Source organism: Clarias gariepinus, chromosome 9, assembly GCF_024256425.1.
Source record: "Clarias gariepinus isolate MV-2021 ecotype Netherlands chromosome 9, CGAR_prim_01v2, whole genome shotgun sequence".
Taxonomy (NCBI): Eukaryota; Metazoa; Chordata; class Actinopteri; order Siluriformes; family Clariidae; genus Clarias; species Clarias gariepinus.
The window spans coordinates 8,559,956-8,573,203 of NC_071108.1; the positions used below are offsets into that span (position 1 = coordinate 8,559,956).

At 38.9% G+C, this 13,248-nt stretch overlaps 1 protein-coding gene across 6 annotated transcripts in view; it reads right to left on the bottom strand.

Moving 5' to 3' along the window:
- fnbp1a (formin binding protein 1a) overlaps positions 1–13,248 on the bottom strand; it is a 35,030-nt gene that overhangs the window by 17,581 nt on the left and 4,201 nt on the right. For 4 of the 6 annotated variants that reach the window (XM_053504868.1, XM_053504871.1, XM_053504867.1 and 1 more), the window contains exons 3-7: positions 8,333–8,389; positions 7,609–7,756; positions 3,357–3,419; positions 2,704–2,808; positions 1,972–1,986 (exon numbers count right to left, since the gene is read on the bottom strand). In XM_053504868.1, the coding sequence (XP_053360843.1) occupies positions 1,972–1,986; positions 2,704–2,808; positions 3,357–3,419; positions 7,609–7,756; positions 8,333–8,389 (388 nt within the window). The remainder of the gene's footprint in view (positions 1–1,971; positions 1,987–2,703; positions 2,809–3,356; positions 3,420–7,608; positions 7,757–8,332; positions 8,390–13,248) is intronic. The other 2 variants (XM_053504870.1, XM_053504869.1) reach the window with 1 other exon arrangement.

A 13,248-nucleotide genomic window follows, 5' to 3' on the forward strand; every position in this document is an offset into this window, starting at 1 on the left:
GATCCTGAAAATAACTTCCTTCTGAAATAATTCATTAAAACAAGGACATGATATTACTGAATAGTAGTTACACTGGCAGTGTGCCTTTTTTCATTAATCTGTGCTCTTTATTACTCACACTATATGGACAAAAGTAAATGGCCAAACCTGCAATGACATTGTACCTAATTACATTACGGGTAGTCCCGTTACAAACATTCAAGTTTAGAATTTCCGCAGATACAAACAGACTACAGATCTACATTCGCAGATGCAAAAAAAAAGTAGCTTACATGTATTGTACAAAAAAATAGACACTGCAGTGCACCAGATACCAAAATTTACAATTATATACAATATTTTCAATGTGTAAGTGAATATAAAAAGTCCGGTATATTGTATGTGTGTGCATGCGGGGGTGCAGGAGAAATGAGTTGGCCTCACCGGTTTCAATGAATCAGTCAGGGAGAACAGTGATGGAAAATGGCTGTCCTGTAAATAACTGAATAATTCAATTTTTTGAAAATCCCTAACGCCAAACCTGTGTGTTTGTTTTTTTTATGCTTTACATTGTATAATTGTGACAAAGGTGTATAAGACTCACTTTGTCTTATTTACGAACGAATCCGACTTACGAACATGCCCCCGGAATGAAACTTCAATATCGATTTGTTCCCCCTTTTGCAGCTGTAACAGCTTCCGCTCTTCTTAAAAGGCTGTCTACAAGATTTTGGAGTGTTTCTTTGGGAACTCATGTCCATTTATTCTGAAGAGCATTTATGAGGTCAGGCACTGGATGAGAAGGCATGGCTCACAATCTCCGTTATAGTTCATCCAAAATGCTATGAAGCGTTTGATGGGGCTAAGGTCAGGGCTCTGTGCGGGCCAGTCAAGTTATTTTACACAGAACACATCAAACCATATCTTTATAGTCCTTGCTTTGTGCACTGAGGCACAGTCATTTTGAAATTAAAAAGGGCCTTCCCCAAACTGTTGCTAAAGAGTTGGAAGCAAACAGTACATTTACATTTAGGCATTTGGCAGACGCTCTTATCCAGAGCAACCTACATTTTTATCTCATTACACATCTGACCCCAAGGCCCCAACAGTGGCAACATGGTGGTTGTGGGGTTTGAACCTGGGACCTTCCAAAGCGTAGTCCAATGCCTTAACCACTGAGCTACCCTTGGCCCAGTAGCATTGTCCAAGATGTGTTGGTTTGGTGAAGCATTAAGATTGGCCTTCACTGGGGATAAGGGGCCTGATTGAAACACCTAAATTCAATAATTAACAGGTTTGGCCAAATACTTCCATATAGTGTTTATACATACGTAAATCTTTGTCAGTGAGGATACTCAGGCATAGAGAGAGAATGTCTAAAGGATCTAACTTTACAGACCCAATTCTTTAAACCTCTAGAGAACCTTTTAAAAGTAGCAGCACAAAGTATAGCAGCAGAAAAAAGAAGGCATTGAATTAGGAGCAGTTAAGGACTGCAAAAAAAGAGAAACATTGTACCTGTGTTCATTATAACATACACAGAACACATACACACCAATAAGACAAATTCAATACGGTAGTCAAGAAACGAATCACTTTTACATATTTCAGCACATAGATTCATTCAGCATGCACACTAACAGAACACAAACACCGAGGCACACAGCACAGAAAATGGACAGGAATTGGCCGTCTGTTCTCAGAGCAACTCTAGGCTTTCCGCATTATGTACCATTTAGGTGACTTAATTTGATAAAATTGTATATTAGACAAATGTAATGTGTGCTAAACAGTGGTTATAATAACCACATAGGCATTTGTTTGCTTGCACCAATGGCCAGAGGGACAGAATACAGCAACAGGGCCAGAGATTTGGACAAACAGAAATAATTTTGCGACAGACATTTTATGTAGACGTTGAGGTCTATGGGCGTACACTAAACAGATTAACAATTCCCCACAGACAGAGACGACTCGTGGTTATAAACCTACCTTGAGTGAACACCGCTTTGAGCCATGTTAAAAAGACAAAAACAGAGTCGATTAGTGTCAAAGCACTTTGTGGCGTAGAGCAGAATGTCAGATATATGCGCATGGGTCAGCCAAATGGCATGGACTACACCCGGGATTCTGCCTGGTCACAGATCACAGCTAGATTGCACATTCAAATTTTTTTTGTAATAAATTATGCCTATAACATTGTAGCTGTCCAGGATTTAATTAAAGGCAGCAAAATGGCAGATGGTTAATATAATTGCAAGCTAATTGCAATACAGCAAAATAATTTCATATTCATAATGGGTTACATTTTAGGTACCTTAGTTGTTCCATTTCATAAACCCCTATAAAATGCAATGGACCGAACAGGCAGTTTATTTAAAGCTACACGGTTGAGTGTCTTGGTATTTACTGCCAGTGTGAATCAGTTCAGTCGTATGAATCAAAAGGAATCATGACACGGGCCGTAAAACTGTCCACAGCTCATTAGGCTCCAACAACTGTCCAATTTCCCTGCAGGAAAGTATGGCAAACTTCCAGAGGAGACGCTGTGGCTAGTGGGTGGAGGCACAAGACTCTTTTGGATGCAGTGGAAGGGGTCTTATAAAATGCTGAGCACATCACTGACACGCATCCATCCCAAATGAACTGCGGAGACCCAGGGCTGAGACGCAGAGAACAAGCAGGAAAGAAAAAAAAAAAGAGATAAACCTGAACTGGACATACCTTCTCCACATCAGCCTTGGTCACGTTAATGTCAGCATCCATCTTGTCAAAATAATGCTGGGCACGGTCGGCTTCTTTGCAGTCTCTCTCAAACCGACGTTTACTCTGCAACAGACCGGTAACAAGATTAAAGGACTAGTTTGCAATTGCAACAGCCATGCATTAATGTTTCTCGCAATTGACCTCAATCCCTACTGTAAATGCTTCTTAAGCTGCCTTTTTGCAAAAACAGTGAAGCTACGGTATTCTACCATGACTCTGGCATTCAGACCCGAAATAAAACAAAATAAAATAATAATTTCAAAAAACATTATAACAACTGGACTGCAATCCTGCTAGTTACAGTTTTCATATGGTATCTTTAAAAGTGCATGTTTATTAGAGACTAAATAAAGAATTAGTTAAAAAATACAAATAGCACCATTAAACCAAAATAAATCACACCCTGGACTAAAATTAATTGTCAGTGATAAATCACTATCAACAAATATAAAATATTCACAGAAACATTAACAATAAGGCTCAGGGAGCATGAATCTTTAACCGAAAAACCCATTTATTATCCTGGGTAACCTCGATTATGCACAGTCCTGGTCTAATATTAAGTAGTAATTATTCTGCACTGGAAACGTGTTGAACTAGTTTTGACTCACCGACTCCAGTTGTTTCCAGGAGTTCTCAATGTGCTGCTGAGCTCTGCGGCCATCGTGGAAATGCTGCAAAAAGGGAATCATAAATGTGAGCATGGAGACATCAGCAGCATCAAAAGTGTACAATGATAAATCGCTTTTATTCACATTTCAGAAAAAAACATTGGTCGTTAACGGTGTAATTTAATCCATATATAAATTTCAAAATGGAAATGGGAAGTATGAAACGTTTACTTCTATAGGACACAAAAAAATCTGAAGAAATACTAACATATACTAATACTAATACATAATATATAATGTATACTAATAATTACAGTAGCAAAGTACTTCTCCTTTGTTACTGATGACATCATTAACATTAATTTAGGATTAAAAATTAACATAATTAACATAAATCTGTCCTACCTAAACTCAGTGTATAGAGTCACACCAAAGATTTAGCAGCACACCCATAAATTCATGCTACTACTTGCATCGGCTTGTGGGATTACAGTTTGTATTGAAAGTTTCATTTATGTGATTTTATTTTCCATTTTATTTATTTATTTGCCAACATATAAGTAGATTTCGAAAGAGATTTAAATGTTTTTATGTAAATAAAATCTTAAAGAATTGTGGTCTTAGATAAAGCCCCAAAATGTGACATTAGTATATACAGGTAGGGTTTTCTGATAAGTTAAGAAAAAACAATAGTTATAGTGCACTGTACAGTCGGAGGTAGAACAAATTGTTAGAACACCAGACACACGGCTCAGCCAGTTAGCAATCTACCAGATAACAAACAATTGTGGTTGATGGAGGTTTTAATATAAATAGTTGAACCTTGGAACCTTATATCTTTGAGCTGAGTGTAAATAAAAAGACGAGAGAGCTGGCCATACAGAAATGTCCTCTAGTAGATGAAGCGCCACTGGCACCAATATATCTGCAGGTAGTTGAGTAGCATTGTGGGTAATTTACCTTTATGTTTGGAGGTTTAAACTGCATAATTCACCTTATAGTTAATAAATCACATGAAGATTGTTTCTGTCATATTAAAGGTTATTGCCATATGAAATCATGCACAGTAAATATTTCCTTTAAAAAAAGTCTCATACAGTATTTCATGACACAGCAACAAAACTGACTGCAGTCTTTCAAAAACAAAGCTGATAAGATGAAATATGAACCTTGTTAAATCATTTAAGACAGAATAGCCAGAAGAATGTACATTATTCCTCCCAAAACAAAATGCTCACCACTCACAAACTTCTCATTGTATCAAATAACATTTGCTTAGGTCACCCAAGGTTACGGTGACGTGAAAATCCGCGTCATGACCGACTCACTCCCACTCACAGGATGCCATTACATGCAGCATAAAATATACATAAAGAACACTTTCTTTCACAAATGAAAGCCAGATGAAAGCTCATCAGGGCGGAAAAAAACGATCTGCTCGACATTTTGTTCAACTCATGCGTGGTCATGTCTGCTCCTACTGTGTTAGTTCCAGTCATTTGGCTGTGACAGAGGACTCGCAGGCCTAGTTAAGGAGGAGGAGCATCTTATTCCTGCACCCACTCCACTGACCCCAATACATGACCCACATTCAGCTCTAGCCTGCGCTACCATAAAATCATCAACAGCGTAAAAACATATTTCACATTCTTTATCCAAGGATTTACGGGGGATGGGGGGAGTTTTTTTTTTTTTTTTTTTTGATAATCAGTGATTTTGTCTGTCTCAAAAACAGAAACAAATTCTTTAATTCCTTAAAATGCATGTCGCTGAAAGTTCCCATTATCCACAAGAAAACACCATCTACAAATATTAGATGTCATACATTGAAGACATGGTGTGTGTTTAGTCAGTGAGCTTATGTAAAGCCCACATGTAATGCTCTCTGAGTCAGCCTATATGGAGGTACAGAGAAAATCTCTGTTTTAGAAGAACAAAAGTGATTTTGTGCTAATTTAGAGTTGGTTCAAACCCATGCAGTGAGAATGTAATAGTTCTAAGGTTTAGCTATGGACTTTGGCACTATTAAGAATTTCAATTGACCACATGCAAGTAGAAGTAAGCTTTCTGAGCTCACAATAATCCTGGATGGCCTTTCTGTTTCATAAAGTCCAGCAGTAGAGACCTTGGAGTCTTTCACTTAAAGCTCATGTAGATAATATTATTAGGATAGCATTCTTTCATATCAGAAGTATTGTTAAGATAAGAATTAGAACATATTAATACTACATGATGCAAAGAAAATAGCCCATGCCTTTGCTAACTCTAGGTTGGACTACTGTAATGTCTTACTGTCTGAAAGTTAGGTCCGTAAACAAAAATGTCATTACTCGAATCAGAAAATATGAGCAGGTCACCCCTATCTTGACCACACTGCATTGTCTCCCTATTAATTTTTACATTCATTTTATAATACTATTATTTGACCTATGAAGCATTAAATGGTCTCGTGCCACGTTACCTGGGTGAACGGATGGTGTTTTAGGATCAGCTACACGTTTACATCACTTAAAAGATGAGGCTGCTTGTTGGTACCTTGTGTAATGCAAACTACAGTACACAGGGGGTAGAGCTTTTTCTTACAAAGCCTCAAAGTTATGAAATAGCATTCCAATTAATGTTCAAGACACATTCTCCGTGTTTAAGTCTAGGCTGAAAATCTATACATTTAGTCAAGCCTTTTGTGAATAGATTTGTCTTAGGTATAGGTGCAGATCTGGGGCACTCATGGACATAGAGTATTATGGTAAACTGTTATGTTTGGATGCTGTCTTCCTTATTCTCATTGATCACTCGAGTTTGTTGACAGCGGAGTGACTGGTTGCTTTACTTCCCAATGAGCCTCATGGCTGTGTTTCCATCTGGCTCTCCCTTTTAGTAATGCTGTTTTTTCTCTCTCTTTCATAAAGAACACTTCCCCCTGAGTTACCAGTGATCCCAACCCTTCTGCTCGCCACTCCATGTGTCCTGTCTGACACATCTGGAGCCCTGCTTCTGGTCAGAGTTAATGTCGAATATAGGCATATTGCTGCTGCCGAGGATGACCCCATATGGTCTGCTTGGGCGTGACATGTGGTGACTGAGAACAGTTCCACTCAATGACCATGAAAATGGTCTTGGACTCTGCTGATGTCAGCACTTTTACTGAAATTGCCACGAGCAGTTTTGCACCCGAATCTCCATCAGCGAAAGTGGACTTTATATGAATTAGCTTTCAACCTTATTGCACACAGATATCGCAGGCACTTATTTATGGTTGCACTATGGTATCTAACACTATTCTTCCTCTTGTCATCTCTGAAAGATTTTACTCATCACCCCGGCTTGCTCACCAGGGATCAGCTGATATAATTTATATCCATATTTTTTTGTTTCTGTAAAGCTGCTTTGTGACAAGGCATACTGTTAAAGGCACTATGCAAATAAAAACTGAAATGCCAGGTGGAGTTTACATAAAACAGGTATGTTAGCTTTGTAGTATTTCTAACGCCTGACGTTCTTATAAGACATTAATAAGGTCATTATTAAGGAATATTCATGCAGCAATATGCTAGATTTCTGTCTGTCAACTTTTTCATTTCTCATCTTATCCCTTTTTCATTTTTACATATGACAGCATGCATGCATATAGGAATCATCTCCCCAAAATGAACAATTCAGTATTTTAAAGGTGAGGTTTAACCTAAAGTGTAAGGATATATTAATTAATGGAGACTGAAAAGCACTTTTGTACAGTAGGTCACTCTGGATAGAGCATATTAGAAATGCTGTAAACGTAAAATGTAAATGTAAAGTCGGGCAAAACAAAAGGTACAGTATGTAAATTATTGGCCAACAAGGAAATGTCACATTCTACTCCTTGTTAGTCCAGGGAGGCTTGAGTTCTCATTTCCATTTGTTTAACTGCAAGGTGTATTGCAAGTATGAGGCAAAAGAGTTTTATGACACCTTGTCTATTTTTTTCCCATCAATCGCTTCCTCTTCATGTCCCCAATTCTCACAATGATAAGTTTAACCATAGCTACAGAATAAATACTTATTCACTGACCAACTACAAAAAGATAACAAATAGCCTGGATATGAAATCCGGTTGCACTGGGAGCCCAGGCTTATTATTTTTCCATTTTCACCAGATAATAAATTGTTGGATTTGGTTGTTTCAACAACAAAAAAGCAGCTTTTAATTTTGTAAAATATGCACATTTACAATAACACCACAGAATTTTTCATTTTCAAGTTTCTGTGCACGCACCGCTTTCCGTTCCGCTTTCAGCTCCTGGATGTAGCGCACCAGCTCCGAGATGATCTGTGTCGAGAGGTTCTCTGCGATGACCTCGTGCTGCCCGGCGTAGTCGTTCAGCTCGTTCAGTGTCATCAAAAACGCTCTGCATGAGGTGTACCTGACCATATGGGCAAACACAAGAGAACAAGCATTACACTGATTATTATTTAAAAAGCAACATGTTTTTAGCCTTCCTAACCAGTGTTGGGGGACAATACTTTTTAAAGTAACTAATTACATTACAAAATTTGTGTAATTAAAAAGTAATCAGTTAAATTACAGCATTACCTTCTGATAAAAGTAACTAGTTAGAGTACTTTTTCATTGCAGAAAATAATACTGCTGTCTGGCTCACGGATTGCATACATTTTCGGAATAACGGATTACATTTTTGAAAAAAACTGAGTACTTAAATGGCGGACCTAACGCGTTAGATTACTCGTTACATCATAAAAAATCCAAGCAAGTACTCTAACGCTCTACTTTGTAACGCGTTACACCCAACACTGTTCCTAACACACTAGCGAGCTCATCAGCCAAAAGGGAAAAAAAACAATTAAGTGGTGAATAATATTACACAGATTCCATTTCTGATGCCTACTATGGACTTAGTTACAGTGCTGGTGAACAGAGATGCATTATATCACTGTATTATAGAAAGTAAATAAAAGCGAACTGACGGTATAATACGTACTTGTATTCGTCCTCTTCTCTGGAGTTCTTCTTGGGCTGATATTTCTTAGAGAGATTTCTGAAATGAAAGCGAAACCTTTAGACAGGAATCAATATCAATTTTATAACAACATAATTACATAGTAATGCTTAAAATATGAAATAGTTCATTAAAGACGTCGTTTGCCAAAATAAAAAGGAACACTTTAATTTCAATTAGGAAGAAAATGACAGAAAGTGTGGTTATATGAAAACAATGACTAATGAGATGTTGTGACATGGCCTGATGCGCAGGCTTACTGTTACCACCATGGAGTTCATTATTTTCCAAAAACAGTATGAGCTCAAGTGATTCATTCCTTCTTTTTTCTCTTGTTAATAAGATGTTATATTACAGAGTAACTGCAAAGCTCTTCATTCTGGAGACTTTGGATTGTGGGAAATTTGAAACTGACTGTTACAAAGTGCTGACACTGGAGACTCCTTCCAAAATTCCTTGCTAAAAACTTCCCCATATACAGAATTAAGAAAAAAATAAAAAGTTTAAATGGGGTTGTGTTTCATACAAGACTCTGAGCAAGTTCTTACATCCATCCATCATCTGTACCACTTATCTTGTTTAGGGTAAAAGGTGCACACACACTACAGGCAATTTAGAAACACCGCTTAACTTACACCTACATGTCTTTGGCAAGGAACATGAAACTCCATGCACACAGACCCAAGGGCAAGATTCGAACCCCTAACCCTGGAGCTACGAGGCGACTGCATAACCAATAGGCCACTGTGCATCCTACTGTACTACAGAAATAATGACAATATTAGAATAAGCACAGTAATATAAACCTAACCCTTGCTCTTATCTGGCTGCTGTTAAAGGAAATTATCCAATTTATTATTAAACAGTGCTGTGGTGTAATGTGACTTAACACAGAGAATGGCTTTTTGTCTTTCCTTATATGTTGGCTTTTTCTTTCACCCTCTGCATTTTTTATTTATGAAAGACAGATCAATTAAAGCAATCGTGTCCTAAGAAACAAACAAAGCCCTGTAGTGTCCTAACCATAATGATGCCTTTATCATGTGAGAGCTCTAATTCATAAAGCTGGCATTTGTCAGTGTGGTGATTCGAGTCACACACACACACACACACACACACACACACACCAGTACTGTGACATTAATTCTGGTAAATGTGAAAAGGGATACAAAGCACTCATGGACATAATAAAGTGTGTTCCTGGTGCCGCCCTGTCCCTCACTCGCTCCTCTCGTCTGCGGTTCTGTCTATCTTCAACCCCCCATCCCCACCCTCGTCTGGCTTGCTCTCTATCGCTGCGTCCCTCTCTCTCTCCCTCTCTCTCTTCGCACACACACACCCAGCTGTACCTCCCTGTAGGCTGACGTGTTGCTAGGCAGATCGCCATCTTGCAGCTCCTTGTCAAAGCCATGCGGATACTGCCGCTTATTGTCTCCTTACCACCTCAACCAAGGACCCAAAAGCATTCTCGGTGTTCTGCAGGTGTTCAGTGGATCGACAGGACGAAAAAAAAAACAAAAAACAAAAAAAACAACGCAATTGAAACATACAGACCCTCAGAATAATAAGAACTATCCTGTGGCCTTTTAAACAGCCATTATTCCTGAGCTGGAGGCAGGTCGATGCCGTTTGTCTGCTAACAAGCGCATTGTGTCAGATAAATCTCCACTCATTTAGGGAGCTGAATAAAAGGCTTGAGGGAGGCGTTGTGAATTAAGCCTTTCTCTCAACAGAAGGCATGCACAAATACACTCTGGCAGACTTCATAGAAATAACAAAGCGCTGACTGACAGGCAGCTATAAAAAGCAGATTTTCTTGTGTGCACACGTGTGTGTGTGTTTCTTCATTGGCTAACACAGCCCCGAACAACTACAGACAGGACCATACCTACAAAACCAGCAAAGGACAATCAGGATATGGGTCAGGACGGTAGCAACCCATGTAACCACGGTGATGCTGTATATACGTATCTGGGTAAATATGTGCCATGAAAAGTAAATAATAAGCAAGTAATACTTATTTAAAGATGCAATAGCAAGTGTGTAAATAGTTGACTAACACCAATCAGACTTAGATATACTGTATTGTACAGATGTCATTCTGGTCCATCTACGTGCCATCCAGCACATAGGACACTCGGCACCCTGGAGGTATAGCCATCATTTCTGTGGCAGTTACTTAATGGGGCGAGTTGCCAGATTGTCATTCACACTATTGGCAATTTTGGAACGTCAATTAGCCGAGCCTGGATGTCTTTGGACTGTGGGAGGAAACCTTTCAAGCAAGGGAGAGAATGCAAACTCCATGCACACAGACCCGAGGTGGGAATCGAACCCGGACCCTGGAAGTGCAAGTAATCATAAAGACTTCCACAGGCACTCCTCAGGATACTTATTCACTGATTCACACATACAGTATACTGTACACTGGCCCAAAAAAGTTAGCCAGTCTAATATTTTGTTCAACATATAATGGCCAATTCAAATATGAACATGGTAAGTCATGCTCTCAGAGCCACTCTTTCAAAATTTGCCGTCAGCTAAAAAAGAAATGAAGAAAAATCAATAGATGTGAAAACCTCTTCATTCAGTACATTGGTAGTCAGTTGACTTCAATTTATTGCCACATAATTTCGCTGAGCCTAGACCTGACCAGCTGAAGAAACCCCAGATCATAAAACCGCCTCCAGCGGTGTGTGGAGTCGGAACAATCGCTCTGGAGTAAAGTCAGTCTGGACTCATTAGATCAAACAGATGTGTCCTAATTAGCTTCAGTGACAAGTTCTTTTTTTATGACCACACTGTTGTTTAATCCCAATTCAGTCCTCTCATTGTGCAGGTAGGAGACACTCCTACATTCACTATTAAACTTAACTGCTTAGACATTCCGTGTAGTGGTTAGCACTGTCACCTTGCACCTCCAGGGCCTGTGTTTGATTCCCGTCTCTGTGTGCATGGAGTTTGCATGTTCTCTCCGTGCTTGGTGGGTTTCCTCTGGGTGCCCTGGTTTCCTCCCACAGTCCAAAGACGCTGTGAATGAGTGTATATGTGTGTGTATGTGTGTGTGCCCTGCGATGGATTGGCACCCTGTCCAGGGTGTATCCTGCCTCGTGCCCTAAGCCTCCTGGGATAGGCTCCAGGTCCCCGCGACCCTGAATACAGGATAAGGCGGTATGTATAGATGATGAGTGAGTCATGTTTTTTTTTTTTCTGACCGCACTGCTTCCAAAAAGTTGACCATTATCCTTCAAGGTTTTAATAATGTCCTGACCTGTTCTTAACCCAAGTACAACAACTTCAACAATGACTCTTCTGAAATTAAACTTTTTTGCCAGGCGGGTTAGTTCTGTTTGACTTTATACTTTACATAAGAGTAATGATATATAATAATCATGCTGGTTGTCCAGAAAAGAACAGGATCACTTTTGTCTCTGGTTATAACTCAATTAACTTTTTTTTTTCCTCTGGGCCTCGTTGCTTCTGGCTCATTAGAGACATGAACCTATATTAAGATTTCCTTAAAGCTTTGTCTGTTGTTAAAAGTGCTATCCAATAAGAATCTTAAATTCAATTAGATGTCGTGCAGCCCTGACTAAAAACTTGTTAAGTGTACCAGAGCATTTCCAAGTTTTCAAACTAAAAAAACAAGGACTTAGATAATTAGTATCAAGCAAAAGGCAAAGCTTTGACCAAAACCATTAACACTCAGTCAACAATGGTACATCAGTTATTGTGGTTTTGAACTAGTTATGTTACCATTAGAGCCCCTGATTGGACAGGGCACTTTTGTTAAAAAATCTTTAGAGCACCCTCAGTGGAAATACTGATAAGTCAGAGAAATCTGATTGGGAATTCAGATTGCTCCACCATACACCAAGGAATTCGGATTGGTTAAACCAATCTCAGTGGGAATTATAATAGTTGAGAGCACCCTCAGGGGAATGTCTGATTATTCCTGTCACCCTTGTTTGAGTTATGATTAATGCATCAACACTGGGAATTTTAAATGGCTATAGCATTCAAAACATCCTCGTTTGGAATTCCGATTGTTCAGAGCAACCTTCCTAGGAATCCTGATTATGCAAAGCCCCCTTGTTATTTACTATGATTGTTCAGAGCAACCTCTGAGGATGAGAATGCTCATTGGTCAGAGCACCAACATTAGAACTTCTGTTTGGTCAGAGCACCAGCTTTAGCAAATCTGGTCATTTAGAACACCCTCATTGGGAATTCTGATTGTTTGGACATTGTCTTTGGGAATTCTAATAGTTTAAAGCACCCAGTTTCTGAACTCTGATCCGTCTAAGCATAATCATGAGGGGGAAAAACGTGATGCAATGCATAAGCTACATGGCACAATTCCCGGTGTTGATTTGACACTTTCAGAGTTCATGTGAGTCCATCTGGAACTCTATAAGCACTGTAAAATGTTAATTTAACACTCTGGGTGATAATTTATTGCTGGGAAATTTGCTGTGCACTAAATTAAACAAACCCTTTTTTCGGTAACTGGGTATTGTACTGGTACCTTGGCATACGAACGTGCCACTTCACAAATTTTCACCTTAAGGACTGAAATATTGCAGGAAATTTGCCTTGGAACACGAAGCATTTTTGCAATACGAGCGATATTAACTCCGGCTAAATTGTACGTCCGGGAGCTGTAGAAAATGCAAAGAGATTTTACATGTTTTGGGTTTTTTTTGCAATTAGTGCAACAATGTTAGGAATTACGGCAGCAAGAAGAATAAGGAGCAGCTTTTAGTTTTGTTTTTAAAGCAGCTGATGCCTAGAGGAATCATAAATTAAGGTTAAATGTCTATTTATTTACATTATTTACATGTCTATTAAAAACATTTTTCAATGCAAAAATATGATTATAGTGTTGGACATAATTG